Source organism: Lutjanus erythropterus, chromosome 10 (genome assembly GCF_056507025.1).
Source record: "Lutjanus erythropterus isolate fLutEry1 chromosome 10, fLutEry1.hap2, whole genome shotgun sequence".
NCBI lineage: Eukaryota > Metazoa > Chordata > Actinopteri > Lutjaniformes > Lutjanidae > Lutjanus > Lutjanus erythropterus.
The window spans coordinates 8,676,785-8,704,276 of record NC_139326.1 but is presented as its reverse complement, the minus strand read 5'-3'; the positions used below and the strand labels follow the sequence as shown (position 1 = coordinate 8,704,276).

At 40.3% G+C, this 27,492-nt stretch overlaps 1 protein-coding gene across 3 annotated transcripts; it reads right to left on the bottom strand.

Moving 5' to 3' along the window:
• Positions 1-8: 8 nt before the first annotated feature.
• Positions 9-22,836, bottom strand: lzts1 (leucine zipper, putative tumor suppressor 1). 3 transcript variants are annotated; one of them, XM_084728129.1, is made up of 9 exons: positions 22,629-22,836; positions 8,190-8,536; positions 7,928-8,065; positions 5,982-6,144; positions 4,840-5,231; positions 3,826-3,999; positions 3,552-3,683; positions 1,880-2,074; positions 9-745 (listed from the first exon to the last, which is right to left on the bottom strand). In XM_084728129.1, exons 2-9 carry the CDS (start codon positions 8,418-8,420, stop codon positions 209-211), a joined length of 1,962 nt encoding a protein of 653 aa, XP_084584255.1. In that variant the 5' UTR covers positions 8,421-8,536; positions 22,629-22,836; the 3' UTR covers positions 9-208. The 3 variants fall into 3 exon arrangements, with proteins under 3 accessions (XP_084584255.1, XP_084584254.1, XP_084584256.1); XM_084728128.1 differs by lacking the exon at positions 22,629-22,836 and adding an exon at positions 11,929-12,138; XM_084728130.1 differs by lacking the exon at positions 22,629-22,836 and adding an exon at positions 11,730-11,879.
• Positions 22,837-27,492: the final 4,656 nt, after the last annotated feature.

The window sequence follows — 27,492 nt, the reverse complement described above, 5'->3', positions numbered from 1 at the left end:
TAACAGTGTCATCACAAAAAGCTATTTTTAATTGTCTTGTTTTTTGTGACTTGGACACAAAATATACACATGCACATTCTATTAAATAACCATTGTAAAATACTAATTAGCAGTGGGTGTTATAATATTATAAATATCTGTGGTGAAAAAACAGTCAAGTGCCCAGTTCTCTTCACTGAATGTGTGTGTGTGTGTGTGTGTGTTCCCGTCAAATCTCTGTGGCAATAACGTCGTCGTATGTCTGTAACCCTGAGCTGTAGTTGATGTCCATGCCGAGCTCCGTCCGGCTCTCCAGTTCAGCGGTCAGCTCCTTCAGGATCCTCTCCAGGTCCTGGTTCTTCTTGTGCATCTGCAGGTAGTTGATCTGGAGCTGCTTCTGGTACTTGATGACCCTGCCTTTCTCCTTGTTCCACGTCTGCCTCTCTTGCTCAAAGCTGTTGGCTAGCCTCTCCTGCGCCTCCTTCTCCTCCTTGAGCTGCCGCTTCAGTCTGTCCACTTCCCACTGGAGTGATTCCGTGGAAACGTGTCCACTGTTCTCCTCCCCCTGGCCCTGGACCGGGGAGTCTGAGCCTTGGATTAGTCTGTCCAAGGCCTGAGTCTGGGCAGGACTGTGCTGCTGCAGCCGCTGCTCTTTGGCCGTAGCCAGATCCTGTTTCATCCCCTGAATGTCTGTCTCCAGTCTGCCCACTTTCTCTCGCAGCAAATCAGCCTCATTCTTCTTACGCTGGAGCTCATTTTGACAAACCTGAATTCAAAATGGAAATTATTCAGACTGAGGCAGCAATTAACAGAATTATTTTAACTGACATAACACACTCTTAGAAATATGGTTCCAAAAGAGTTCTCTCTGAAGGGCTGAAGTTCTACCCAGAACCATTTGTTTCTGAAGAACCCCTTTTTGAAGAAAGGGTTTGTCAAAGGTTCAAGGGTCCAGACTAAGCGTTCTAACAAGAACCCTTTTCATCCAAAGAACCTTTTTTGGAAGAAAGCGTTCGTCAAGGGTTGTTGATATCCCAGATCCCAGACAAAACCCCTGGAATATAAGAAGGTTCTCAGTAAATCTCCCTGGGTGGTTTCTAGATAAAACCCATGGAATATAAAAAGGTTCTTGGCAGAACCCACTGAGTGTGTTCTAGATAAAATGTTCGGAATATAAAAGGTTCTCAATAGAACTTCCTTGTTGGGTTCTAGATAAAATCCTCGAAATATTAAAAGGTTCTTGGTAGAACCCACTGAGTGTGTTTTAGGTAAAGTCCTTGGAATATGAAGGGGTTCTTGGAGGAAGAAATCCCCTGGGTGGGTTCTAGATAAAATCCTTGAAATATAAGAAGGTTCTAAAAACCCCTAGATGGGTTCTAGATAAAACCCAAGGTAAATAAAAAGGTTCTCGGAAGAAACCCCTGGGTGGATTTGCTAGACAGAACCCCCACAGAGGCTTCTGGTTGAAACCATTACATCATAGAAGGGTTCCCTGTATTTCACAGATGCTTGTAAGTATAACCCCTTGTGTTGGGTTGTTGGTAGAACTCTCTCAGAGTGTTCCACGTGGAACTTTTATAAAAGATTCTAGCAGGAATCAAAAGGGGCTCTCCTATGGGGACGAGCTAAAGAACCCTTTATGGTTCTAGTTAGCAGTTGTTTTTGTAAGAGTGCATGTCTAATCATGTGAAGTGTCACATAATCTCACTTGTTAGGGCTGTGATTATATAAATCTGCTCCAACATGGACACTGAAAACAGTCTGAAGGTCACAGCTGAATGTGCCACATAATAGCAGGTATCCTTCCTCACTAGAAGTGCTTTCATCTCATGAGCACTGTGTGGGCTTTTTATTCACACGATTTGAATGCCAACTAACATTGAATCATCTGCAGACTGACCTCAACCTCTATGGTGCGAGAGTGAAGTTTGTCCTCGTGGTCTTTATTCTGCTTCTCGAGCATCTCCACCTTGGCTGTGTTGTCCTTCAGTGACGCCCTGAGGCTCACGATCTCATTTAGCTTGTGGCTGACGTCTGCCTGGCAGTCTCTCAGCTGCTGCTTCAACAGTGAGATCTCCCCTGTCTTCTGGCACACCTACATTTGGACGGAGACAATTATGAAGATGGAACAGTCAGAGTAAATATTGTGTGTGATACGTACCCCACACTGGCAGTAAAAGGCTTTTTTAGGAGTTATTTTTGTTTTGATATATTTCTCTCAACATGGTGTCATGTACTTTTTTACAATTATGCATTTTGTGGTGGGTGGTTGGGGGCTTGTTGAATTTGTTGACCACACTGTATCATAACAGTGCTGGTAAATTATATTCCTTTCTAAAAGATAATATTGCAGCAGTGTGCATGGGAAATGTTACTTTCACATTTGCACCTCAGGCCAGCAGTAAGCTCAAGATTTAGATAAGTAAAACTAGAGCTGCCTCCTGAAAGTCAAAGATTCAAATCATTAGTGGGAGACCCCTCAGTCAACTGAGATTCTTCAGGCTGAGCAGCGTTGGGGTTTTTGTCAGTAAGTGTGTGTTAAAAAAACAAGATAAAACATGTAGTGGCTTACAAAAATGCAGATGGATAACATTTAAATGGGGAATTATACATAAAGGGAATTAAGTTTTGTATTAAAAAATCCACATAACAACATGTGCTGATGAGAAAAGGTGAAATGATTGGTTGGTAAACACGTTTTGGCTCTTGTTTTTTAGCTGCATCACTGCACACAATGCAACAACATGGCACGCTGTAACCTTTTCCATCTTGAGCCATGGGTGCACAGACAGGCGCAGGTTCATTTGCTATCTTGCAAACATGGGGCAAATCACAACTGCACTGGTGTAAGATAGCAGTGCCACCTGCGCCACCTGCTGTGTGCCGGGTGTAAGATAAGGGTAAGACGCTATTAGCCACTGTAGTGCGTCACCTGTGCAGCATACTTTAACCTTCTCTGACTGTGTGGAAATCTGATGTTTTCATATCACCGACAGTTGATGGAGTTGATTTATCAGAGCTTATTTGCTCAAAACAGCTGTGAGACAATACCAAAGTGGTAAGTTTGTAGGCTGTAAAAACGAAACAAAGATACTAAAAAAGCTACCTAGAGTTGAGAAGAACTGCAGAGTTGTTGATAATTCACCGTGGGTTTGTGACTATGAATGACCCGTTTCACATTAGACACAGTAGTTTGATACATTATTTATGTAAAAAAAAAAAAAAAAGATTTTCTCATCTCACAGCGTGTGCAGGCAGGGATGCTACACCTGTGCAGATGAAGAGAACTATAGTGATCGCAAAGTAAGACGTTTTTGATTCGAAAAGTACATGATGCTCCTCGTGGTTAAAGGCAAAAGTGTGAACTAATGACAAAAGAGTGAGGAAAAGTTGCTATCTTTGACCTTTTTGTGATACATTTCTGTTAATAGGATGCAAAATGGCTGATTTTCTCCTCAGTGATAGATTAACTTCATGTCCCCACACCTCAGCAGCAGCCTTCAAGGCTGTATCAGATTGCATTGTATGTTGCAAGGTTTCAACTGATATCACACATCTGACTCACGACTCACCTCCCATTGAGTTTCCTCAAGTGTCGGAGCAAGCTGTGTGCTCTCTGTCTCATAGGCCCTCAGTCTGAGTTCAACAAGATCCTTCTCTCGGGTTAGTTTTGAGACGTCCTCCTGGAGCCTCTCCTTCTCTGCCTGCACAAAAGTTAACTTCATTTGATTTATTCATGCAAATGTGCAAGATGAGGAATTTCTATGAACCTGCTAATGCTTTTTCTCTTTGTATATTAATTGATGCACTGAAAAAGGGAGACATGAAAAGAGGAGGTGGGCTGACCTGGAGCTGCCTGACCTGCAGCTGAAGTGTTTGCTGGGTCTTTGCAGCCATTTGGGACACTTGTCGTAGCTTTGTGGAGCAGCGCTGCTTCAGACCCTCCATCTCCTCGGCACAGTACCTTTGTCTTTCGTCGAACAGCTGGCAGGTGTCCGCTTCCTTCTCCTCAAAACTCACCTGGTCAAAAGTGAAGACATCTCAGTAAAAGTTTGTGGCCACAACTTATTTTACAGTACACTAATAAGAAGTAACAAGCCGTGCTTTGTATCAAATTAGACCAAAAACTGAAAGTAATCTGATCTTTATTAGACAGTATTAGACACTTCATTTGAACCTTGTAAGATTTTAATAGAGGGTAATTTGAGACACATTACAACAGATCTGTGCTGTAAACTAAAGTGAAATCACATACACACTCACACTTCCCCACTTAAAAACAATATGTGAACTAGATCTACCAGTACAGGCCAAAATTATACAGGTAGAGAAATATTTTAATTTTTTTTGTTGCATTCTGTTTTTATTTGCCTTTCACACAAAATACATCCTGCTGTGTTCCAGGTTGTTAAATTGTAGACAATCTGACAAATCTGCCGCTTCCCGATTGTACTGAAAAGACAATCGATAGTGAAAATCTAGAGGGTCATTAGACCATATTACAAGCTAAGACAGCATATCTGATAATAGCAAACCTTACCTGCTTTCTGGTCAACATTACAGTTTGATTGTGTCACACGATATGGTAGCAATGTCAGAAATTAATTCTGAAATATCAACGTAAGAATTAAACAACTGCTGAAGATGTTTTCACTCCTCTCCTGAATGAGTTTACATTTCTGTTGTAATTACGCTCTAAGAAAGTGTAAGAAAGAGTCTAATAACAAAGAGCATATTATTTCTAGTTTTTGTCTTTAATATAGAGTATGGCTTATTTCATCTTATTAGTGCACTGTAAAATAAAGTGAAACCATTAATTAAGAGCATGTGATGGTTTTCTGTAATATGACAGCTGGGTACCTGCAGCTCCTGCAGTTCAGTCTCTCTCTCCAGTAGCCTTTGCTCCAAACGTTCAATCAGTGACTCATCTGTAGTAATGGGGGAACGAATCCCACCTGAAATTTCAGAGAGAAGGCTTGGCTCATCTGCAGAAAGTGGCGAGCCGGCGTCCCCATTTGCCTTAGATGCCGGCCCCCCGCCGTTTAAACCTGCCCTGTGGCTACCGTCAAGGTTAGCGCTATTCCCGTTGACCCATGGAGGGAAATTAGGCTGCACTCCCTTGCTGAGGCTGTTTGCGGGAGCCGAGCTGCCATCTATGTGACTGACAGGGCCTGTGGAAGCACTTAGGCTGCCGCTGGTGCTGTGGGTGGGCAGGCTAGACATGGAGTTACGTCCAGAGTCGGAGAGAGTCCCTGAAAGGAAAAGAGTTGACATTTTATTTTACTAAAATTTGTCATTCAAACCACATAATCTCATTTTAAGGCAGAGGCTTATCAACATAACACACAGGCTTGGGTAGTAACAGACCACATCTAACAGATTACTTGTAATAGAGTCATGTAAAAATCTTACACCACCACTCTGGCCTCAACTGAAGCCATCTTACAATTACAGTTACATCTCTGGCCTCTGGTGAGAAAAAGGTTTTCTGTGGGTGGAAATTTTGCCATTTTTTATCTTTTAATCAGGAAAAGACAATTACATCACAGTGCAGTGCAAGTTCTGCCTTCCAGCTGTGAAAATGCTGTCATCATCCAAGAACACAACATTTTATTTAAATAAACATTTTCAGGTAAGACCAAATGGCAAGATTAGCTACACAGAAATCTAGTTAGCTAGCTAACCTGTCAGTACCCCTACTAGTGAAAAATATTTTAGGACTGTAGGTGGTGCCAGTGACCAAGATGGTGTGTGGGTAAAAACACAAGCTCCACACTGGAATGACTTTATGGCAGTTTACTTTAAGTTCAAGTGTGAAGTGTGAATAGTACACTTAACAGTACAGTCAGGCTGAGCAATTGCACCATATTTGGTATTGAGGTAATGAAAAGTAATCAAGTTACATAACTTTAATACTGGGTTGAGTTACTGGCTATATATTTTAACAGGTAATTAGTAATTGCATCATATTACATTTTTTAAAATAACCCATAGATAAAGACCTGAGAAGGTGTCTTGCTTCTGCCTGTTATCTGGACTCCGTGCTTTCTCCGGGGGACGGAGGATGTGGTCCAGGCTGTTGTGGCCTGTCTCCGTGGAGGACGTACTCCTGGGAATCACAGGCTTGAAGGCAGTGGAACGGACCAATGACTTCTCAGCAGAGGTCTAGAGGAGTGAAATGACACACAGTCAGGGGTGCTCTGCACTATTTTTGTTTTTATATTCAGTGGCTCATCGTAGCTGACAGCACGGCGAAAAGCAAGTCCTCTCGTACTGTTGCCGAGTGTACAAAGAGCCGAGGATAGGTCACATTCTGAAACTTGAAAATCATAATGACTGGCTTTCACAGAGATAAATGTCACGTGTGGCAAGTCTGTGCAAATGAAAAGGATAGAGTTTTTTTTTTCCAATCATGTCTTTTTATATTAGAAATAGAACCAGTGAAGCATGCAGAATAGCTTTGCTACAAGCTGGCAGCATTAAAAGCCACACAGCAGTAGTTGCAAGTAAAATTCACTATCTGTCATAGAAGAGAAAACTCATTTCATAGATGAACTTATACTCCACATGCCCCATCTGTGCTGTCCAAGAACGTCACAAGCAGCACCGTACCTCCCCTCCTTTTCTGTCCTCCTCTCCTCCCCTCTGCATCCTACATCTCTCCCCCATGTGCTGTCTGAGGGAAGATGAATAGCCTTTCTCTGTGATATTAATAATATGAGCTACTGCTGAAGTGTAAGAGGTAAAGCTTGTGAGCTCAGCATTCCTTCTCACTGACTTCATGACTGGGATGCCGTTCGTCGTTTTTTTTTTTTTTTTTCTTCTCTCTTTCTATCCCTCAAACTCTCTTTGCCCCTCGATCTCTTTCTCCCTTTTCTCTCTTATTTTCTGCTCTGTCTCTTTTAAAGCTGCTTCCTATTCCTCTCCCTTCTCCCCCCTCGTGCCCCAGAGGAATAAAGACCTATTGAAGGAGACTCAGTTTGCCTACGTATTCTTGGCACAGAAATGACTTCTGTGAGAAGATCAAGGCATTCTTAGGTCATTAATCTGGGAGGTGGGGTGATTAATAAGCCGGGATGGTTCAACACAGGTTATGAGGAATGGCTGCTACCAATTAAACTACCTGCTGTGCACGTTTTATCCTCAACTTCGCTGCAAGGTTTTCAAAGTCTGTTGCAGTTAAGTAGCGTGGCTGCTTAAAGGAGAGATTTGACATGTTTCATTTTCCAGTCAGTGCTGATGGTAAATGTAGTCAATAGAAGTGTTTCCTCAGTGTTTCGGCCAAGAAAGTAATAGTTATAGCATAGGCTGGTAAGTGGGGTGATAGGTGTCAAAAGCTAGTGCGTAAAGCATCCTGGTGCATGTAGGCACTGCTGCACTGCTCAAAGGGCAGGAGAACTCAGCTTTCTTGGTCAATATATGCATGCGCTGAGGGATTTATTGCTTCAATCAACTCTATTTACCTGGACACCCAAATGAAAAGCAACAAATGTCGCCTTTAATGGTTGCCTTCAAGAACCATAGACTCCAACATCACATAAAGCACAAAGCTACATTTTATGAAACTCTGAAAATGCAAATAAAATCTCAGCTAACATCTAAAGCTCATATTCCTGAAGAAATAGTTTGACATTTTGGGAAATACGTTTATTCAATTTCTCTCTGAGCGTTAGACGCGTTAGAGAAGGTTGATACCTTCCTCATGTTTGCATGCTAAATTTGAAGATGCTGCTAGCTGCCAGTTAGCTTAGCTTAGCTTAGCATAAAAGTTGGAAACGGCTAAAAAGCAAGCTGTTTCTAAAATACCTTACCTACCCTGGCTTTAATCTTCTCATCTAGCACAAAAGCAAATATAGACATTTCCCAAAAATGTGGAACTATTACTTTAAATTCTAGTGGTATTTTTTGGGTACAGTATAAGAGAAGATATAATGGCCATTTTGCTCACCCTCTCAGTCATTTTCCCAGACATGAGCAGCAGTTTTGGTTGCAGTCGCCCATCTGAATCCCCATCTCTCTTCTTTCCACTTGCATGATCTTCCATTGACCCTCCTCTGTGGTACACTGACCTCGGTTTATGGCTCACCTTAAACGGAATAGGATAAACATTATGCTTTAAAAAAATGTTAGTGCACTGTAATGTATGTATGATATATTTCTTATCCGATAAAACCATAGTTTGGCTGTCAGCCGATGGCACATGAGCTTACTTTAATGTAAAAAAAGTCTTCACTTCGTCCCGACCGGGAGTAGGACAGGCCTTTATGGGGATGAGCGGTGGACGAGGAGCAGTTAGTGAAGCCGCACTTTAATAACCCGTCGAGGCTGCAGCCTCCACTCTTTCTGTGATGGTTTGTTCCCTTTTTTAACCTGTAGTCAGATGCTTTGCAGTGTTTGCTGTTGAGGCTGTTGCCGTTGATGAGGCTGCTGACGCTACCCATGATCCTGCAGGCATAGGTGAGCGGAGGCTGGGGCTGAAGTCCAGGAGGTCGAGTTACACAGAAGTGAAGGGGAGACACAACTCATGACCCCAGAGAAGGACTGTCAGTGGCTTCATCTGCAAGACAAGGGAGGGACATTAAATGCTGAGAATATAGCTGTTGAGCTTTGAACAGAAGATTTTCTGGTTGCACCTTATTTTACAGCACACAAATAAGATGTGACTAGCCGTACTTTGCATAAAATCAAACAGTATTAGACCCTCTTTAGACATTATTAGAGGGTAATTGGGACACATTGCAACAGACCTGCACTGTAAACTTAAGTGTGAAATAATACACACTCTTATTAGAGGGTAATTAGGGACACATGTATACTGTGAACAAAAGTGAAATCATATATCTGCTCCTTCCCCATTTAAAAATAATGTCTCAACCAGATCTAACAAGTAGATCAATCAACAACAAGGCCACAATTATAGAGGTCGGGGGATATTTTTAATCTTCTAATGAAGTTTAACAAAGGTCTAAAGGGTCTAAAACTGTCAAATTAAAAACATGTTATTTCTAGTTTTGTCTACTTCGATACAACGCATGTTACTACCGTTCTGTAAAATAAAGTGTAACCTAATTACTGTCATTACTTTCATCGTTGCTTATCAGTTACTTAGAGTTCTTCAGTTTTATTGTTTCCTGTTCTGTCCAGACTTGCAGTGCTGAAGCAGGTGTGTTCACATTTGCAAAACAAACAAAGTAGAAAAAAAGTCCATCTTGGCTCTCTGCCTGGCTTTGTGTGTCTGGATTTATGACTCGACCGTTGAATTTGACAAATAACCCTTCAGGTGCCCTTCCTCTAAACAAACTGGCAATTAGACTACTTACACCTTCTCAACACATGGCTGGTGCTGCCATCTGAATAGTGATATATAACAATTTTTATTTGATATTGTACTTGTGCACAGTACAGACAGACCACACAGAAATATAACATTTTATGCACTTTAATGACGTAAAGATTAAGCACACAAAACATGGATGGATTTGTGCTTTTAACATTCTCACTTATAATACAAGGACATTTATTCACAGAGGTACTGGTGATTAGGGCAGCAGCTAACTTTCATTTTCAGTATCATACTGCATTCATTATTGATTAATTACTCATTTAGTTTATAGGGTGTCATAAATTGTGAAAAATGCACATCAAAGAGAGCCCAGTGTGTCATCTTCATATTGATTCTTTTGTTCAACCAACAGTCCAGAACCCAAAGACTCTTTATTTACTATCACAAAGACAAAATGACAAAGAAATTTAAAGCATTTAAAAAGCATTATATGACTGAAATGATAAATCTATTGTTTTTTTGTTTTTTTTTTACAATCTACTCTAACTTATTGTTGCAGCTCTACTAGTGATGCTGTCTATTCCCTGTCCCCACCTCCCCTTTAAAGACAGCTAGACCCCAGATGTTGCTAGACATGATCTCTAACCCACTGGGGAAAAGTCCCCTCAGTCATAGTAAACGGCTCCGTACCGGCGGATCAGGCCCATGAACTCCTCTAACCACCTGGTCTTCAGCCTTTAAGCATTTTATAATGGCCACACCGACAAAGCACGGGGCTAATGGCCTGCAGTAAGTCAATTATTAGTGTACATTGCATTTGGCTGGAGGCTAATCCATAATTATTGGTTGCACGGTGGTTGTTTGTGAGGATAAACATAGCTGTCACTGTCATTTTCCTGAGGTGTTTGATGGGCATGCTTGAAGAGGGAAATGCTGAATGAGAGCGGGAGCGCTGATCAAGGCTGTCACTTTTCATCGTCCAGCAAACAATGATAAGCTAGATGAGACATGTACAAAATAGATGTTTCACGATGAGGAGAATAATAGGAGCATCAGAGACAGACAGCGAATGAGACAGAGAAACAGGCACAGAGAAAAGAGAAGGAAAGCTTGAGTAGTTGCTATGGCAGCATAGTTATAGTCTTTTTTACAGAGGTGGAAGTAACAAATTACGACTAATTTAATTACTGTAATTAAGTCATTATTTTGGGCACTTGTTATTTTTTCAAATCTGGCTATGCTCACAGTGCAAAAAAGTGCCCAAATCAGATTTTTGTTTTGTTTTGTTTATACTTATAAATAAAACAGTAAATGCTGACTTCAATGGCCTCCATGTGACGCTGTGCTGTGTGTGAATGTGTGAGTTTTGTGCATGATTCAGAACAGAGATTTTAAAATTTAAAAGATAATGTGAACAACCACAGAGAAAAAGCACAAAGGCTTGCAGTATGAACCAAGCCTCTGTCATTATACTCTTACTTAACTATGTACTACATTATATAATCTATTTAATTACTTTTAAAATCAGTTCACTACTGGGTAGACCTACAATTTGAATTAATATCCAAACTTTGCATCTGCTATCTGATTCAAATTGGCCCATGAAAACCATGACATATGGGCAGGAAAAACAACCAGTAGTTTTACTTGTTGCTGACTAATATGTCAGTAATTTAACAGTACTTCTACTTACGGCTAGGCGATGTTACTTATAAACAATATCTCTAATTTTTTAGACTGTTCTGTGATACATGATATATAACTCAATATACACATTTACTCTTAAATAACATACTGCTAAGGTTGGGCAGAGAAAATAAAATATCATTCCTCCATATTCATATTGCAACAATATTAGGGATAACTAATGATGCTTTGACAAATTAATAACACAATTTAAAACATCGATATTGGGACAAAATTGTAGTTGGTGCATTCACAAAATATTCTACACTACATAATCATCAGTTATGTAGTTATAATCACTAAGTGGGTAAAGACATATCATAGAACAGCTAGAACATATTGGCAAGTTGAGGATGTTACATCACTTTACTACAATTGTACTGTCATTGCACCTGGCCAGGGGCTACAGTTGAAAATTAACCAAGATGGCTAAACTGCCACATTTACAGAAATGCATATTAATGTACACTATTCCTGTAACTTTAAACTGTATAAATAAATAATGCAGCCTTCAAGACCTGGAACACTACAAGACATCTAGTCTCATATCATGATATTGATATAATATTGACATATTGTCCATTATTCTACTTGACTTTCAGTGCTCTTTCCACCACTGCTTCTTTAAAGTGAACACAGGAAAGTAAAGATGACACTAAATTACAAGAAGCACAGCACAGCTTTAGTTTTGTTTTTCTGTGGATGATGTTCAACATACATTCTACAAAAGTAAACAGCTGCTGAAAACGTCGAGTAATGGTATATGATGTTAAATTTGTACCTGCAATAGTGCAAAGCAAAGCAGTCCACTGTTCCACTGATGTAAACAGTCTCTGACGTGACTGTGGCCGCCTCTGTTCTACTATCTGTGCTTGGATGTCTGCCGCTTAATCTCAACTCCAGCCTTCACTATCACTCTCAGATATTAGCATCCACCACTGACATGGGACTGAAGTAATGAAACAATAGATTTTACTTACTGCCAGGTCAAACTAAGCATCCATCTCTAAGCAAGGCCTTTGCAGAGTCATCTATCCAGTCCTGGAGAAACTGAACAGTCAGACATGTGTGTGTTAAGTCTCTCTCCCTGTGAGCATGTGAGAGTGTGTATGCCCTTGAATGAACCAGCAGCAAATGCAAAGCTCCCACTATCACCACAGCCAGGAGGGTCTGCTAACTGTTCAGCAGAGGGGGTGGGTCTTCTGCTATTCTAGTCGGCCTGGACCCAGCTTTGCATTATAACCGACATGTAAATTCAGCTCTGTGTGTGTGTGTGTGTGTGTGTGTGTGTGTGTGTGTGTGTATGTCAGCACCCCCCCCACCCCCACCCCACCCGGGGGAACCAGTGTAGGACATGTGCTCCCATAGAACTGGCGTGTGCCGTTCAAGTGATTAACTCCCAGCCTGCACAAAAGATCTTTTACACCCCCCTGTGTACCCCCCTCCTATCACCCACAGACACCCTACGTTTTTGCATCGATTCACTATGTAATAACCATTCAAGCCCCCCTCCCTTCCCTTCTTTTCTTCCATCAGTCCCTCCCTCCATCCATCCGTCCCACACGGTACCCTGCACCCACCCTGAACAAACAACACTTCATCTGAAGGAGAAAAAAAGGCGCTTGGCCTCTCTTTTTTCGCTCTTTGTCTGTTGAAGTGTGCCGCTCTTTGTGTGGACTCTTGTGCGCCGGTTGATGTATTCTCCCCAAACAGCCCAGGACCATATTTGAGTGTTAAATAAATGACTAGTCCTCACAATGAGAGGGCTGGAGAGCCTCAGTTTTATAGTGATTTACCACCATCCTGCCTTTTTTGCTGTTTGTTCAGACACACACACACCTTTACACATCCACGCAAACAACACACACTTGTGCACACACGGTCTAGAGTCTCTCTGAGGCAGTGGAGCGTTCAGCATCCCACAGAGTACACACTGTTGACAAAACACCTTGTGGATGAAATACAATCACACATCACGACAGAAAAATATACAAGCTACTGTGTTCCAAATGAACAAACAACAACAACAGGAAAGATATGAGCCCCTGAGCTCTGCTGCTGACAAAACACGTGTAAATCTTGCACCCCATTTTTGTCACAAGTAAAGGTATACGTTCTCTTAATGTGAGGAAAGCAGACGTGTCTGCAGATAGAACGCAACTGATTCATTGATATTGTCACACAAAAATCGGTAAAGGCATCAGGGTTTCACTTTATTTTAGAGTGCACTAAGAAGACATAACATTTTCAGTTAAATTAGACAGAACAGTACTAGACCCTTTTTCAACTTTCTGAGAGGGTAATTTGGGACACATTACAACAAAACTGTACTGTAAAATGAAGTGTATTATTCCCCACTGTTAGACCCTTATTAGACTTTATTAGAGAGTAATTAGAGACTCATTACAACAGAGCTGTACTGTACACTAAAGTGTAGTATTTTCCACTGTTAAAAACTTATTCAACTTTCTTAGAGAGCAATTAGGGACTCATTAAATCAAAACTGTATTGTAATCTAAAATGTATTGTTTCCCACTGCTGGACCCTGGTTAGACTTTGTTTAGGACACTTTTCAACATAACTGTACTGTAATCTAAAGTGTCTTTTTCCCCCCACTGTTAGATTATTCCTAGGCTTTCTTAAAGGGTAACTGGGGACATATTACAAAAGAACTATTACCCCACTGTTAGACCATTTATTAGACGTCTTAGAGGATAACTATGGAGGCAACAGGACTGTACTGTAAACTAAAGTGTATTATTTCCCACCATTAGACCCTTCTAAGACTCTATTTGGGGAAAATTTGAGACACATTACAACTGAACTGTACTGCAAACTAAAGTATATTGCTGCTGCACAGTTAGACCCTACAAGGTAATTTTGGGCACATTACAGTAGCAATGTACTGTAAACTAAAGTGTATTGCTTCTCCACTATTAGACCATTTATTAGATTTCTTAGAGGATAACTATGGAGGCATTACAACAGAACTGTACTGTAAACTAAAGTGTATTATTTCCCACTGTTGGACCCTTATTAGACTCTATTTGGGGGAAATTTGAGACACATTACAACTGAACTGTTCTGTAAATTAAATGGGAACCACATAGTTAACAGTTCAGTTCTGTTGTCTTGTGTCTAAAAGTCTAAAGTCTAATAAGGGTCTAATAAACATTATTTCTAGTTTTTGTCTAATTTGATGTAAAGTATGGCTTGTTGTGTCTAATTAGTGTACTGATACTGGTACCTAGGTGTCTAATCTGGGTACACCTACAATCAAATGAAAAACATATTATTTCTAGTTTTTGTCTAATTCAATAAAAAGTTTGTCTTGTTACAGCTTACTGTGTACATTAACTCTGTGAAGTAAACAGACAGCTTTACCACATATTTACAGATAGAACACAATTGATTCATTGATATTATCTCACAAAACTCAATAAAGACATCCGTTCGTTAAAACTGAACTAAAAACCAACCGTGGGAAGCAGCGTGACCCTTTGGTGGGATCTTTCAACATGTGCAGACAGAATTGCACTACAGTTTGCAACAAATTACATCATACTGTCTGAAACTTTTTTTTTTTTTTTTTACCGTAAAGGGTTTTCAAAGTCTTTCCCCAAGTAATAAAATAAAATACAGTATCTCTGTAGATCTGCCATAATCATTTTTCTGCGGCACCGCTCACTCATCCTTTCAGCTGACAACCATTGTTCCTCGATTAGTCCCATTCAGACCCCGAGCCTGTTTGTCTGGACAATGATCCTCCTGCCATTTCACTTTTATGTTCCCACTCACTCGCCAGAGAGAATTGGTCAATTCCACCTCTATTTGATTCAAATACTGAAGTGATTTAAGAATCTTTTTACCGCTCCATCATTGCATATTTTAATAAGCAGTACAAATGGTCTGACCTGCCGGCTTTTGAGTGGAAAGTGTGATTTAAGACCTTTGGTGAGGTGGGACATGGGGGTGTGAGCGTATGTGGGTACATGCATATGTCTAATCTTACATCTGATTGGCTGCATGATTTTCTGTGTCTGCACAAAAGAGTGTGCGCAGGGGGTGGTGTGTGTGCATGGGCGGGGTGCTGTCATCCTAGCTTTCGAGCCCCAGCTGACCTGCCTGACACAAAGCCCTGTTCCACACAAGACCAGCTGACAATACCACCCCCTCCCCTACACACACACATGCACATACACAAACGCACACACTCGCACTAAAGGGACACACACTCGGAGAGCATGGCCAATCCATTACCACAGTCAGTGGAAGGCAGCAGCGTGCTATAAAGGTCCAGGATTTATACCTGTGTCACAATGTCCATGAAACTCTGTCTCTGTTCTCACTGTACCTCCACACTGCCACGCTGCCAGATGGCATCACTTTAATTCTCACTGTCCGTATGGTAATTTCTAACAGATGCACGTGTAATCTATCTAGTTCACTGTGTCTGTTTTTTTAGGTCAGTCTCAGACAGCTTATTGTTCTCTGTTTATGTGTGCCGTCTTAAGCTCACAGAATTTTACACACAGCAACTCTTTATTTGGAGGCCCAACCTGCTGAAACACTTTCCATCTGTAACATACCGCTCAAACTTCAAAGGATCATTCTGCTGTTTTTTGCATATTTTATCCCATTCATTTTTTATACCATGGACTATAAAGTTTTTGTTCCCCCAAAAATCCCTTTAAAAGGGGAAAAAAGGGAGAAACTTAACAGCAATGCCTTTTTCCAGAAATCATGACCGTATATCTACCATCCACCAACCATATCAGTGTGCAAAAGGAAGTGTGCATCTATTCATGGAGGAGAGGCTCATGCTTGTGACTCATACTGATGCACAATCCTTTAGCAGCTGTATGACATGTGGCCAGGAAGTCTTTTTAACACGTGGTTAATGTTGTTGAACGGGCTGCAGTTTTGGGAGGTTTAGGCACAAATGAAATTAAAAATCACATGACATGTAACATTATGTACCTTAAAATTTTAAATAACATTTTGGTTTCACATGGGACACAGATCTTGGTCTCCTGGGTACCTCCTGGGTCCCTTGGGCCCTGTGTTTGTTTGAGCCATTCATGCACCCCTCCTCCTCCAGAGGTGGACTTCTCTGTCTTATACTACATCAAAAACCTGTTGCATCTCATACAGCTGCTAACAGGTACCTTTACGAGTCGCCAAGGGGCCATGACAGCATGTCACTATTGGACGAGCTGGGAATGAGAATGGGTTGGATTATCTTAACGGGGTCATGATTTCTGGAAAGAGACATTGCTGTTGAGTTTTCAATTGTTTTGATTTTTTTGTGCTTAGAGCACCACAAGCCAAGTGCAATCTAGCTCCCTGATATTCAAGAGACGGCAAAGATCTCTACTAGCCGATATCTCCAAAACCTGGCATCTCACACCTAATCAATCTAGATGGATAAACAGTACTACAGTTAAGAGGAAAAAATGTATAGAATTAACTGTCCCTTTAAACATAAAGTAAGGGTTAGGTGAAGGAGGCCTGCCAGTCATCAAAACTGAAGAACCAGAAGCAGACATACTTCCATAATGCAACTAGGATCTTTTATTTAAGCCCTTCACGTAGATGTATTTTCCACTCAATGCCTGCAGGATTTCTGTTAAAAAGTTAACCCTCACCAGGACATCACAAGGGGTATTTTTTTCTGACTTTCGTATGCTCCCCCAAAGCCACAGAATGCATCATAGAGTATTCCTCATGATGAGTAAACTGATCTTTTTTGTCAGTTTCTACCTAACATTACAAATTCATGTTCCAAAAATACCTTATTTTTATTTACTTGAACTTAAATGTTTCTCATATTTCACATGCAGCCAACACTTTTAACTAATGTTAGTGCAGCATCTTGTAGACTTTTAAAAAGGAGTTTGTTTAGCAAAAGCTTCCAGTTTGTTGTGTTCAAGTGCTGGAGGGGATGTCAGACATCAAAGACTTGAGCTAGGAGTCGACTACTGAAGAGCAACCTTTCAAACGCAAAAAAACCCTACTGAACTGATGTTATCATTTCCACAACATCCATGTTGACTCATCAGCATGTTTGCCAACATTGCTACATCAGACTGAGACTTCACAGCAAATACTTGTTAGAAAATTCATTGCTGGTTTCAGCTTCCCAGAGGAAATGTGGTTAATATTAAAAAGATAAGATAAAAATTTAAAAGGCAGTAGTGTATCCAAATATTTTCCCATTTGCATGACACAAATGCCGCTTCAGAACGTTCTCCAAGGTGCTAGATATAGAACCAAACAGAATAGTAACTAAAATAAGTTTCCTAGAGGAGACATCAGTCTAAATCAATCCTTATTATGGTGTTCGATCCTCTAAATGTACGCTGACACTGAACATATCGCTCCCAGTGTGATGTAACACGTTAGATAACCAGAATCGATCACAAAGTAACTGATGATTCACATGTAGTGGATCAGGCATTTCCCATTATCCCAAGCATGACACAATAGAAATTAAACTCGCAAATTAAAGAGCGAGGAGAAGAAGAAACAGCTCACACATGTCAGAGGAGAATATATTTCCAGGAAATGATGAGGCTGATAGGTTGAATTATTGAGAAGTATCTTTCTCCGTCATCCTCTGTGGCCTGTCATGGCCTCAGTCACACACACTTGCATGCACACACTCGTGCACGCACACACATACACGCATCCTCGTCTTGTGTCTTACTCACTGTGGCTGAGCTGTGGGGATGAGTAATGTGGCCTCCAGCAGAACATCAACTGGGAATGAAGTGTGGGGCACAGACAGCCATCTATCTTTTACTTTCACTGCTAACACATCTATCCACTGACCAAGCACACACACACACACTCGAGCACACACACACAATGGCATCCAATAGTAGCTAATTGGGTAATCCTTTTAGTGCATTGTAAAGGAGATTGAGCATGAATAGGGCTTCAATGCTGAAGAGCAGAATACCAGACACTCATTACTGCCCTAGAGTAAGGAGATGGAATACCAGGCACGGACAGAGGGGGAGGCAACAGCAGACAGAGAAGGACACAGACATGGAAAGACAGAGTGTGTGAGAGGGTCATATTTATACTCTGTGGAGCTGACATTGTATTATACATTGATGACTGTTGTCTTGTCCAGCAGACAGTCAGTGTCTCCTCTGTTCAAAGTTTGAGTGGTTTGGATGCAGAGAGAGGCTCAAGAACCACATGTTCAGTTGAATAATCAGAGTAGGGGAGACCAGGGATTGTTGTAACACCACGTTGGTTGGTTGTAACTACTGTAATTACAGAAGTGCTGTGGTTATGTCATCAGTATGCAGGGTTTGGTGGTAATGGATGACATGTACTCAGGATTATGTAATGAGATTACAAAAAATAAGAGACTATGATCAGCCCAGACTACATCTGAAAAATGCTTAATTAAATTTTAGTTACATGGACGAGAATTACTTTATCACATTTTTGATAACGTCTTTAAAATATGGCAATTTTAAAATTATAAGCAATGCTCTATTATTTCATAAGTGTACAGACATACAGAGTTTCTCAGACAATTGCTCCACAAAAAAGACCCCATGCAAAGATGCATTTAATTTATACTGAAAATGTTTTAATGTGTTTAAAAAGAAACAAAGAACATTTGTGCAACTCAAATTTTTATGGTTGCGTCCAATTTCTTAGCATACGGTGCCATATTTTCAATATTATATTTTGAAGTATTTCAAAAGTATAAAGCACTATGAAAAAGACACGCACATCCCCGAAGCCCAGTGGGTTGGGTGTGGGACCACAAAATATCAAAATGTAAAAAGGAAAGATTTGCACGCTGAAAGAGCTCCAGTTTGAAAAATTTATTGGTGAGCTACCAGCTCTTCCTCAGACTGCTACACTACACATTTCTTTTTATGTATTTCAAAAGTAATCCAAGCATGTTCAGATTAGGTAACATTTTTTGTAAACCATGGGATTGCGTTGCTAATTACACAATTTGCAATATAATTCGTATTCAGTAACTGGCTACATTTCAAAGTAATGTGATGTTGAAGTTGCTTTTTTTGTAATATTTATTGAGATGTATGTTTATGAAGTTTGCAAGCGGGACTGCTTTGATAGGTGGAGCTTGTGTGAAGCTATGATGATGGGTCAAATTTTCAGAGATTGGATTGGATGAATGAATGAACTTCCTGATACGGCACCTATAAAAATTTGAGGGATCTAGCACAAACAACCAGTAAGATACTGATGCTCAAACAAAAGTGTTACTACCATCCCTGGTCTCCCCTATAACGTTTATTACTCATTAATTCGATCTCAGTGTCTTGTTTGACTAGAGGCCAGCTTTTAGTGAAGGACCCCCTGTTGAAATTAGATTGCAGTCAGATGCCATTATATGCATCCAAATGAGACATTAGGTCAACCAAACAATCAGCCTCCTTGGGTTCTAATAGATAAGGAGGTTGTCTGCAATGGTGCTCGCTGGGTTTGTATGGCTGGCCAACTACTGCTCCTGTAGTACAGGCATTTGCATAACCTTGGCAGCTGGCGTATAGAGCAAAATGTATTTTTAATGGAGTCTAAATGGGAGCCTTTAGTGCTGCGACGAGGATGGAAATTGATGCTCATGAATTTAAGGAGTCCTAAAATTAAATATCAGAAATTTCCTTTTATATTTCTTTATTGAGCTGCATCCATCCATACGAGATTGATTATTGCCTCACAATATGTCTCTGCACTTTTCTGTAATGCTTCAAACTTTATGCATTGGCCTGGATTCTGTCCAAAAATTGTTTTAAAGGTTGCATGTGTCTTCAGTTAGCTACGGCAGATCACCAGCCTGCTCCATAGGCATGAAATATTTACATCTAAGGCTTTTATCCTGCTCTATAAACAGCAAGGGGAAATGTATTGTAACAAGTGGAAGTATTTTTAGACATTTTGAATTATCGCCCATCCATTAACCACGAATATTTACCTTTTCCATTACCCCTCACTTGTTTTGAACAGGCTGTGCCACTTATGCATGATACAACAGCTTCACAAATAGGAAATCTAAGCTTGATGGATTGTCATAAAAGCTTTATTGTGATGTCAGATTATTATTTGTACAATGACTGAGCTTTTAGCAAAGAAGATATGCTTGTTGTCAAAAAAGTATATGTTATAGTCAAAGCACATTTTATTGGATATTGATTGTATCAGATTGATTTTAAGATACATTTTTTGTTCTGGCTTTATTACAATATCAGATAGGGATGTAATGATACCAAAAACTCACAGTATGATAATACCATGATAAAAAGATCATAGTTCATCACTACTTAATAATCTTATTGAGTGACAGACATGTGTCACACATGTGCCATAAATCTAAGTAAATCAGAAGAGTCTTCTTGAGTGTGTAAAGTTTTACTGTGGAAAAAAATATGTCCCTACCATAAAACTTTCTTTGAAATTAACTTGAAACAGCAAAAAGAAATGTGTATTGTTTGTTTTTCTTGAAAAATGGGCAGCTAGGGAGGAACATTTTGCAGACACTGATTGGCATGTACAGTAGCCAATGGCACCGTGCATTACGCCCCGTGTCCAGCAGGTGAAGGGGTCCATGGACATAGGAGGGAGAGCGGTCCTATTGCATGTGCCAAAAAACTGGGTTGAATTGTCTCTGGAAATGAATCCAGGTATGATGGCAAAACAAAAACAATGAAGCAGTCAGTAACATTTCTTATGAAATAAAATAATAATAATAAGATATGATGGTAGATATTGTCACAGTCTGATATGGTATTGAGACATTATTTTATTGCGATATTCGCAGAATTGTGTCCCAGATACAAATAAAATATGTTTTTTTTTAACTTAACACTACTAGTGAATGATAAGTTTTAAATACATAGTCATACATAATCACTACACCATTCTTTATAAGTCTGTCTTGTATGTTTTTGTCTGATACGGTATCACAGTTGTTTGACATGCAAAGGTAGGTGGAAAAGAATGAGGCCTTTCCTGGCACCGGGGCCCATTGACCCTGCAAGCTGAAGACTCAGTGATAAGGTTGTCATTCTGGAGCATAACCATCCTCCCATCCTCCTAATCTGCTGTGGCTGCGTGTGTGCGTGGATGGTGTAATGTGGGAGTAAGAGAAGACACAATGAGCTCACTTTCGGGGGTCTATATCATTCTGAAAGCAGCTGGAAATATGTGCTGCAGGCGATACCTGTGCTTAGCTCCAAAATAAAAGCTCCCTGACCTTGTAATGCTAAATTGCTCATTGTGGGGAAACTCTACATGGTTCTTTCAACAGTTCGACGTGTCAAAGTCACAGCTGATACTCACCTGCTGTGCACAGCTGCTCATCTGATTCAAATGCCATCATAACATAATTATAGTTTGAGGAAGTTTACATGAGTCATTGCTGAAAAGTTGAGAACTCTGCAGCATCATCACGAGCTGAAAGACACTGGGATGCTGCACTTCTCTGACACAGAGCTTTCACTCATGAAAGGATACTGCATCTGGGTATCTGGGACAGTTATTTTAAGAAGCGTCGTCTTTAGCAGGTCATGACAGCTCCAATGGTTTGTCACACACGCGCTACAGATACGGAACTGAGCCGTGTTAATTCCCACGAAAAAAAAAGGAAAATATAAAAGATAAAACAAACAAACAGTGAAGTCATGATATTTCCATCAAAAAGGCGTTCTGTACTTCACATGAGGAAAATAAACAGCTCAGATTTCTCTGCTGTGAAGAGACAACAGACCTGACTTCATACTTTCATCCTCCACGCCCTCGCCTTGATTTTTCTGCTTCTCACCTGTGCTTTTCTGTGTTACAAGCTGAACATGCCTGAACAGGTGCCCTATACTTACCCACTCACCTTGTCACCAGCAATAATATACAGTAATTCATGTCTCAACACATGTGCGAAACTGGGAGGTTGTGCAATGATTCCCCATGCAATATTAATTATACAGCAAAATCATGAAAATATTTAAGAGCAATTGGGGCACGAGAATCATAGGGTGGGACATATATAGATGAACCCACTTAATTCATGCTTAAAACACCTTTAACAACCACCTCTGCTTACAATGCTGTTTATTTCCTCCTGAATTGCTGTGTGTACTGTAACATTTAAATAAACCCCCAAGCTGCTCCCTATTATTTCACCAGTTTAAAAACAATAGTTTGTCCAGTAATGGCTGTGCCGAAAGTAAAGAACGTGATTGGCAGTGCTCTTGCTAAGAAATACAAAAAAAAAGTTGAAAGCAGACGTTTCATTCAGAGCTGGCATGCCCTCAAACACAGAGATGCTTTTACTTTGAAATTCAGCTTGCATATTAAAAGTAGCAAAAAGACTTGGACTGCTTCCACCCTGAGAAACTTTGGTTCAGTCAGAATGTTTAAACATGTAAACAAGAGGCATAATTCAGAGTGGTATTAAAATGAAGCTAATTTGCATTTTGGTTTTTTACTTTGTAGAGAAAAACTTAATGTAAGCAACATCAAGCTCCACTTAAATCGCACACGCTCAAATCTCTGCTAGTGGCACCCAGGCTCCTCACTCCTGTTTGAAGTTGCAAAGCTGTGACTGAGTCTGTCCCATCATTTGTCTCCTGTCACATCCAGTCAAACAGTCATAACCTTCCTTCAAGTCTGGCTGGAGGTGACTTACCTCCATTATAGTCACTGCCGCTGCTGCTCTGTCTCCCAAATCTGTGTGGATCACTGTGGACAAACCACGTCCAGCTGCCACTGCTGGCGTGGAGAGAAAGAGATGTCTGTTTTGGTTGCTGGTTCCCCCTCTCACCCCTCTTCAACACCTGGTATCTGGTGCAATCAGTCCGTCCCATCTCCCATACACTGCACAGTGTCACACTCCTCCATAAACACGCTCTTTCTCTCTCTTTCCCCTCCCTCTCTTTTACACTGTATCCTTGTTGCCTCCCTTCTGAACTCCCTCCCACTCTCTCCTTCACTCTGAACATCCAACACTCCCTCCCTCTGCCTCGTCCACCTCTTACAGGCGTTTCCCTTTAGTTGTGCACTTTTTCTTTAGTATTTTCATCCCTCGTTCTCTGCATCCATCTCTCTCTACCTGTCTTTTTTCCTCTTTTCCTGGCATCACGCCCAGCGGCTCTGCTTGCTATTCATTTTAAGTCACTTCACTGCCTCGATGTGCCTACATACAGCACATCATCGCTGCCCACACTTCTAAGCCACACACAATATCTGCATGTGGTGAAATATCTGTGTGTTTGAGGGTGTGCAGCTTCAAAAGTTCCTTTTATCATCTGTCCATTTGTTTGACTATATTCATATGAACCTGTGCAGCCCATATGTGCTAGAGTTGGATACTGAACTCAGTAAAAGAGAGCCGCTACGATTGTAACATTTTTCACTATTTTATATAAGAGATTTTTCTTTTAGCTTCATATTTAATGTTTTCCGGCAAATGACCTACATGTGTCTACTCTTATAAATCACTTGAGGTTTTTCAATTGATTAAACAAGTTGACCGATGCTGTTCAATGCTACAATTGAAGTGCAAGTAAGTCTCAATTGTAACAGCTTGAAGTATGGTTGAAACAGTTAAAAAAACAGCATTAAAGGAACTGTTCACCCCAAAATCAAAATACATATTTTTCCCTTGGCCTGTAGTGCTGTTTAGCCATTAGATTTTTTTGTGTAAGTTGCCGAGTTTTGCCGAGTTTTGTAGAGATGTCTGCTTTCTCTCCAATATAATGGAACTAAATGGCACTCGGCTCTTGGTTTTTAAAGCATCAAAAAATTCAGGTGAAAGATTCAAAACCAGCGTCTGTTTTTAAAAGTTAGGACCTGTTTATTCAACAAAATACACAGACCTTGTTTCTTTCTAGTACAAAATAAAGTAGTTCTGGTAGATTCTACTGCAGTAGTTCTTACATGAAACTGCGCGCAACAAGGTTTGTGGATTATTTTGAGCAACCGGGTCATGATTTCTGGACAGACACATTGCTGTTGAGTTTTTCAAATGTGTTTCTTTAGTGCTTTGAAAATCACAAGCCAAGTGCCATCTAGTTCTATGCTGTTTGAAGGAAGGTGGGAATCTTTACGGCTGATATCTTTAAAACTCAACTCATACCAAAACTGTATACACTGATAACTGTATGGGGTGAACTGTTCCTTTAAGGGCACTGGCCGAATTATTTCGGTATTACAGAGTAGGGGAGAGGAGCCACAATTGTAATTGTGAAAAAACTGTGCTTTTTTTTAAATCAGTTTTTCAGGAGAGGAAACAAGTCATGAGGAATTAAACCAGTGGACAGTGTCTGATGTTACAAATGAAACACATGTGAGTCTCAGATGTAGCGGCTTGAGCTACAGTGTAACATGGCTAAAAAATAGCATTGAACAAACTGATTAAACTCAGGATGCTGCGACCTAATTTTATGTACTAAATGGTTTTTCAATCATTAAAATTTGCCTGAGTTGTTGATAATGCATGTGTCTGTGGTGTGATAATTCAGGGTACTGACTGAATTATGTTGGTTCTACTGAGAACCATTTCACAATAATTCAGTCTGTGCCTAATTTCAATACCTGGCAGACAAACAAAAAACTCAATTTACACAACATTGACAAGTCTACCCATGAATCCTTCTGTCATCGTGTGAGCTAGCTAACCTACTAAATCACTGTGCAACACCATGGATATATTATAGAAAACTGGATACAGAATTGGAGGTCAGCCTCCGTTTGTTCTGCATTGTGCAACCTGTAAAGCAAGTGCATGAAGGGACTTCCTTTGGACAAGCAGCCAAGTTATGGTTTAGCCTCCGCTAACTTGAATAGGATGAAGTGATGAAGTGATGTGCAGCTTCTCTCGACTTCCCAAATGTTATTGGACCGGATGAATTGAATTCTGATTGTGAAATTAATCATTTCGCAGGGATTGTAATGCTCAAACAAACTTATCTGCCATTCTACAGCTGTTTTTTTTTTCACAATGTAAATCTATGGGGATAAGTATTTTGGGCTGCAGACAATCATGTGATGTTGTCATTACATGGTTTGGCCACTATGTCAAATGTGCCTCAAAGCCCAGCCAAGCTGCAACTACCTCTATGGCTAAAGGCAAATGAGAGAACGCAAAAAAACGTCTTTCTGTTAACTAAGGGGTCCATAACCTGTAAAACATTGAAGCTTGAAATAAATAACAAAATGTTCAAAAATAATTAACAATATTGAAATTGAGAAGTTTGGACTTTTTTTCACAATATAAATTATTATTATTTTTTATTATATAGAGAGTAAATTACTGGGGAAAAAAGGTGACGCTGGGTACAAGTACAGAATTCCAGGCACTGGTACCATATTGGTTAAAATATGAAGGGTATCCATGCTTTATATGTGCACCTGCAAGTAAGCCAGTAAGTGGCTACTGGGCTGATGAGTCATGCTGTTACCCACCATGCTCTGCTGCTGTAGATTTAACCTGCTTCACTGCTCCAACTGGCTCTCTCACACACACACGAAGCTGAGGGCAGATCTGTTGTTGGTTTATTTATGTAACAGATGAGTTGAATAAATGATCAGGGTGGTAGTGCGCAGGTTATAACCCCACAGTGCAGTGTTGGCAGTGTACCCATTTGACATGCGAGTACATCCCCTCCATGTATCTCTCTGTTTTTGCCTCTCTGTGTCCATCATTCTCCCGTGGAGCTGTCTGCATGTCTTTCTTCTTCTTGTTATCTTCCCCCTTTCTCCTCTCTTTCCTCTCTACCCACCTTTCTCATCCTTAATCTGTTGCCCCCAAACTCTTGACAACTGCTGCATCGCAACTCTCAAAACTTCCACTCTCTCTCACACAATTAATATAATAAAGTGAAGTTTGATGTTTCTCTGCTGGCTGCGAACAAAAAGTACGACATTCCTCTTTGCTGTGTGGGTATGTTTGCCAGAGATATAATGACTGTTGCAGACTTTCTTCAGTGTTCCTGGTGTGCCAATTTGTCTTGAAATATTCTCCTTTAGTAATCAGTAGCCAGGAACACAGTCAGGGACATCACCTTTACACTCAGTGGGTGCCAGAGATGTGTGTGTCTGTGTAACTGTGTGTTTTTAAAGGTGCTTGATGCAGGTCTTTAATCTTAGTTGTGACAAAGGTGTGTTTGAATCATATCATTCTGACACTTGACAGTATAATCACCCCCCCACTTTTCAGCTATAGCTGACCACATCCAGGTTAATCGTGTGTGTGTGTCGGGGGGGGTTGATAATGACAAAACACCTGTCTGTTATCATGACAAAGTACACCAGTCAGTGTGTCATTGTCTGTTCACTCTTTGAAGGCCTGAAATCTGACTGGTATCCTGTTTGTCCTCATATAATCATCTGCCTGTGTGTGCATGAGTGGATTTGTGGGCACGACTGTGCATTTGGGATTGTGCATGTGCGTGGGTGTGTATGTGTGTATGTTAACGTATAATTTCATGGTTACCTCAAAAGCCTGTGTGATTTGAAAGGGACTGCTTTTATACCTCAGTCCAAAGGTATCAATGATGGTGTGCAGTGCGGGGTTGTTAAAAATAGTTATTTATTATTCATGAACCTCAACACCCTTTTGCGCATGAGAGTGTGTGTGCATGTAGTACACTGTAAAAAATCACCCAGGAATGTAGTGGAGTCGACTAATGTAATGTAAATAAACACATTTAATGGTAATACTTCAATTTCTAGGCTCCATAATTTAATGGTAAATAGGTGACACTTAACAGCTTCTTAGAAATTAACCACAAATTACCCACAAATTTCATGGTAAGTGTGTGATAATTTTGTAAGTGTCTTTTTCATGTGACTTATCATACTTACCATGAAATATTGGGGGGGATTTGTGGGTTAATTCAGAGAAATTCCAAACATGACAGTTGGTTATTACCACCCACTACATGAAAACAGTACTCGCTAATTCTCGCATAATCAACCATAAAATTTGTAGGTAATTTGGAGATTATTTGTTGGTAATTTCTTTTCAACTATTTACCTTGAAATTATGGGACCTGGAAATTGAAGCATTTATTTATTCAAGTTAATGAAACTTAAAATTTCAAGCATTTATTTTCAGAACACTTCAGAAATTGAGTTCTTCTAACTTGAGTTCTTTTAACTTGAGTTGGATGGATGTACTGTACAGAGTTCAATCAACTCATTAAATTAAGTTGATAAAGAAACATGATCACCATATTAGCAGACTTCCCAGCATGCTTTATTTGAGAGTTAAAACCAATGGCAGGGGACTAAGTGGACAGATCCACCATGATGTCACCAACTGGTCTGTGGACTACAGTTTTAGAGTCTGATCTGAGTTCTGGGAGGCTCTGTTGGCCACCGGGTTGTGTATAGAGGGGAACCCCAGACCTGCAAAAGAGGGATTTCTAACACAAACTCTGAGCTTTACTTAACTGAAACCAGGCGTTTTCTGTCCCTAAACCTACCCAAATATTAATCACAGCATTGTTATGTTACACTTAAAACATAATTATTTTGTGCATGATGAG

Excerpts from the sequence above, each read along its gene's own strand:
- lzts1 (XM_084728129.1), bottom strand. The coding sequence starts at position 8,420 with ATGGGTAGCGTCAGCAGCCTCATCAACGGCAACAGCCTCAACAGCAAA. Across the intron at positions 2,075-3,551 it reads TTGAGGAAACTCAATGGGAG|GTGTGCCAGAAGACAGGGGA; the intron begins GTGAGTCGTGAG and ends GTCCAAATGTAG. Across the intron at positions 746-1,879 it reads CTCGCACCATAGAGGTTGAG|GTTTGTCAAAATGAGCTCCA; the intron begins GTCAGTCTGCAG and ends TTTTGAATTCAG.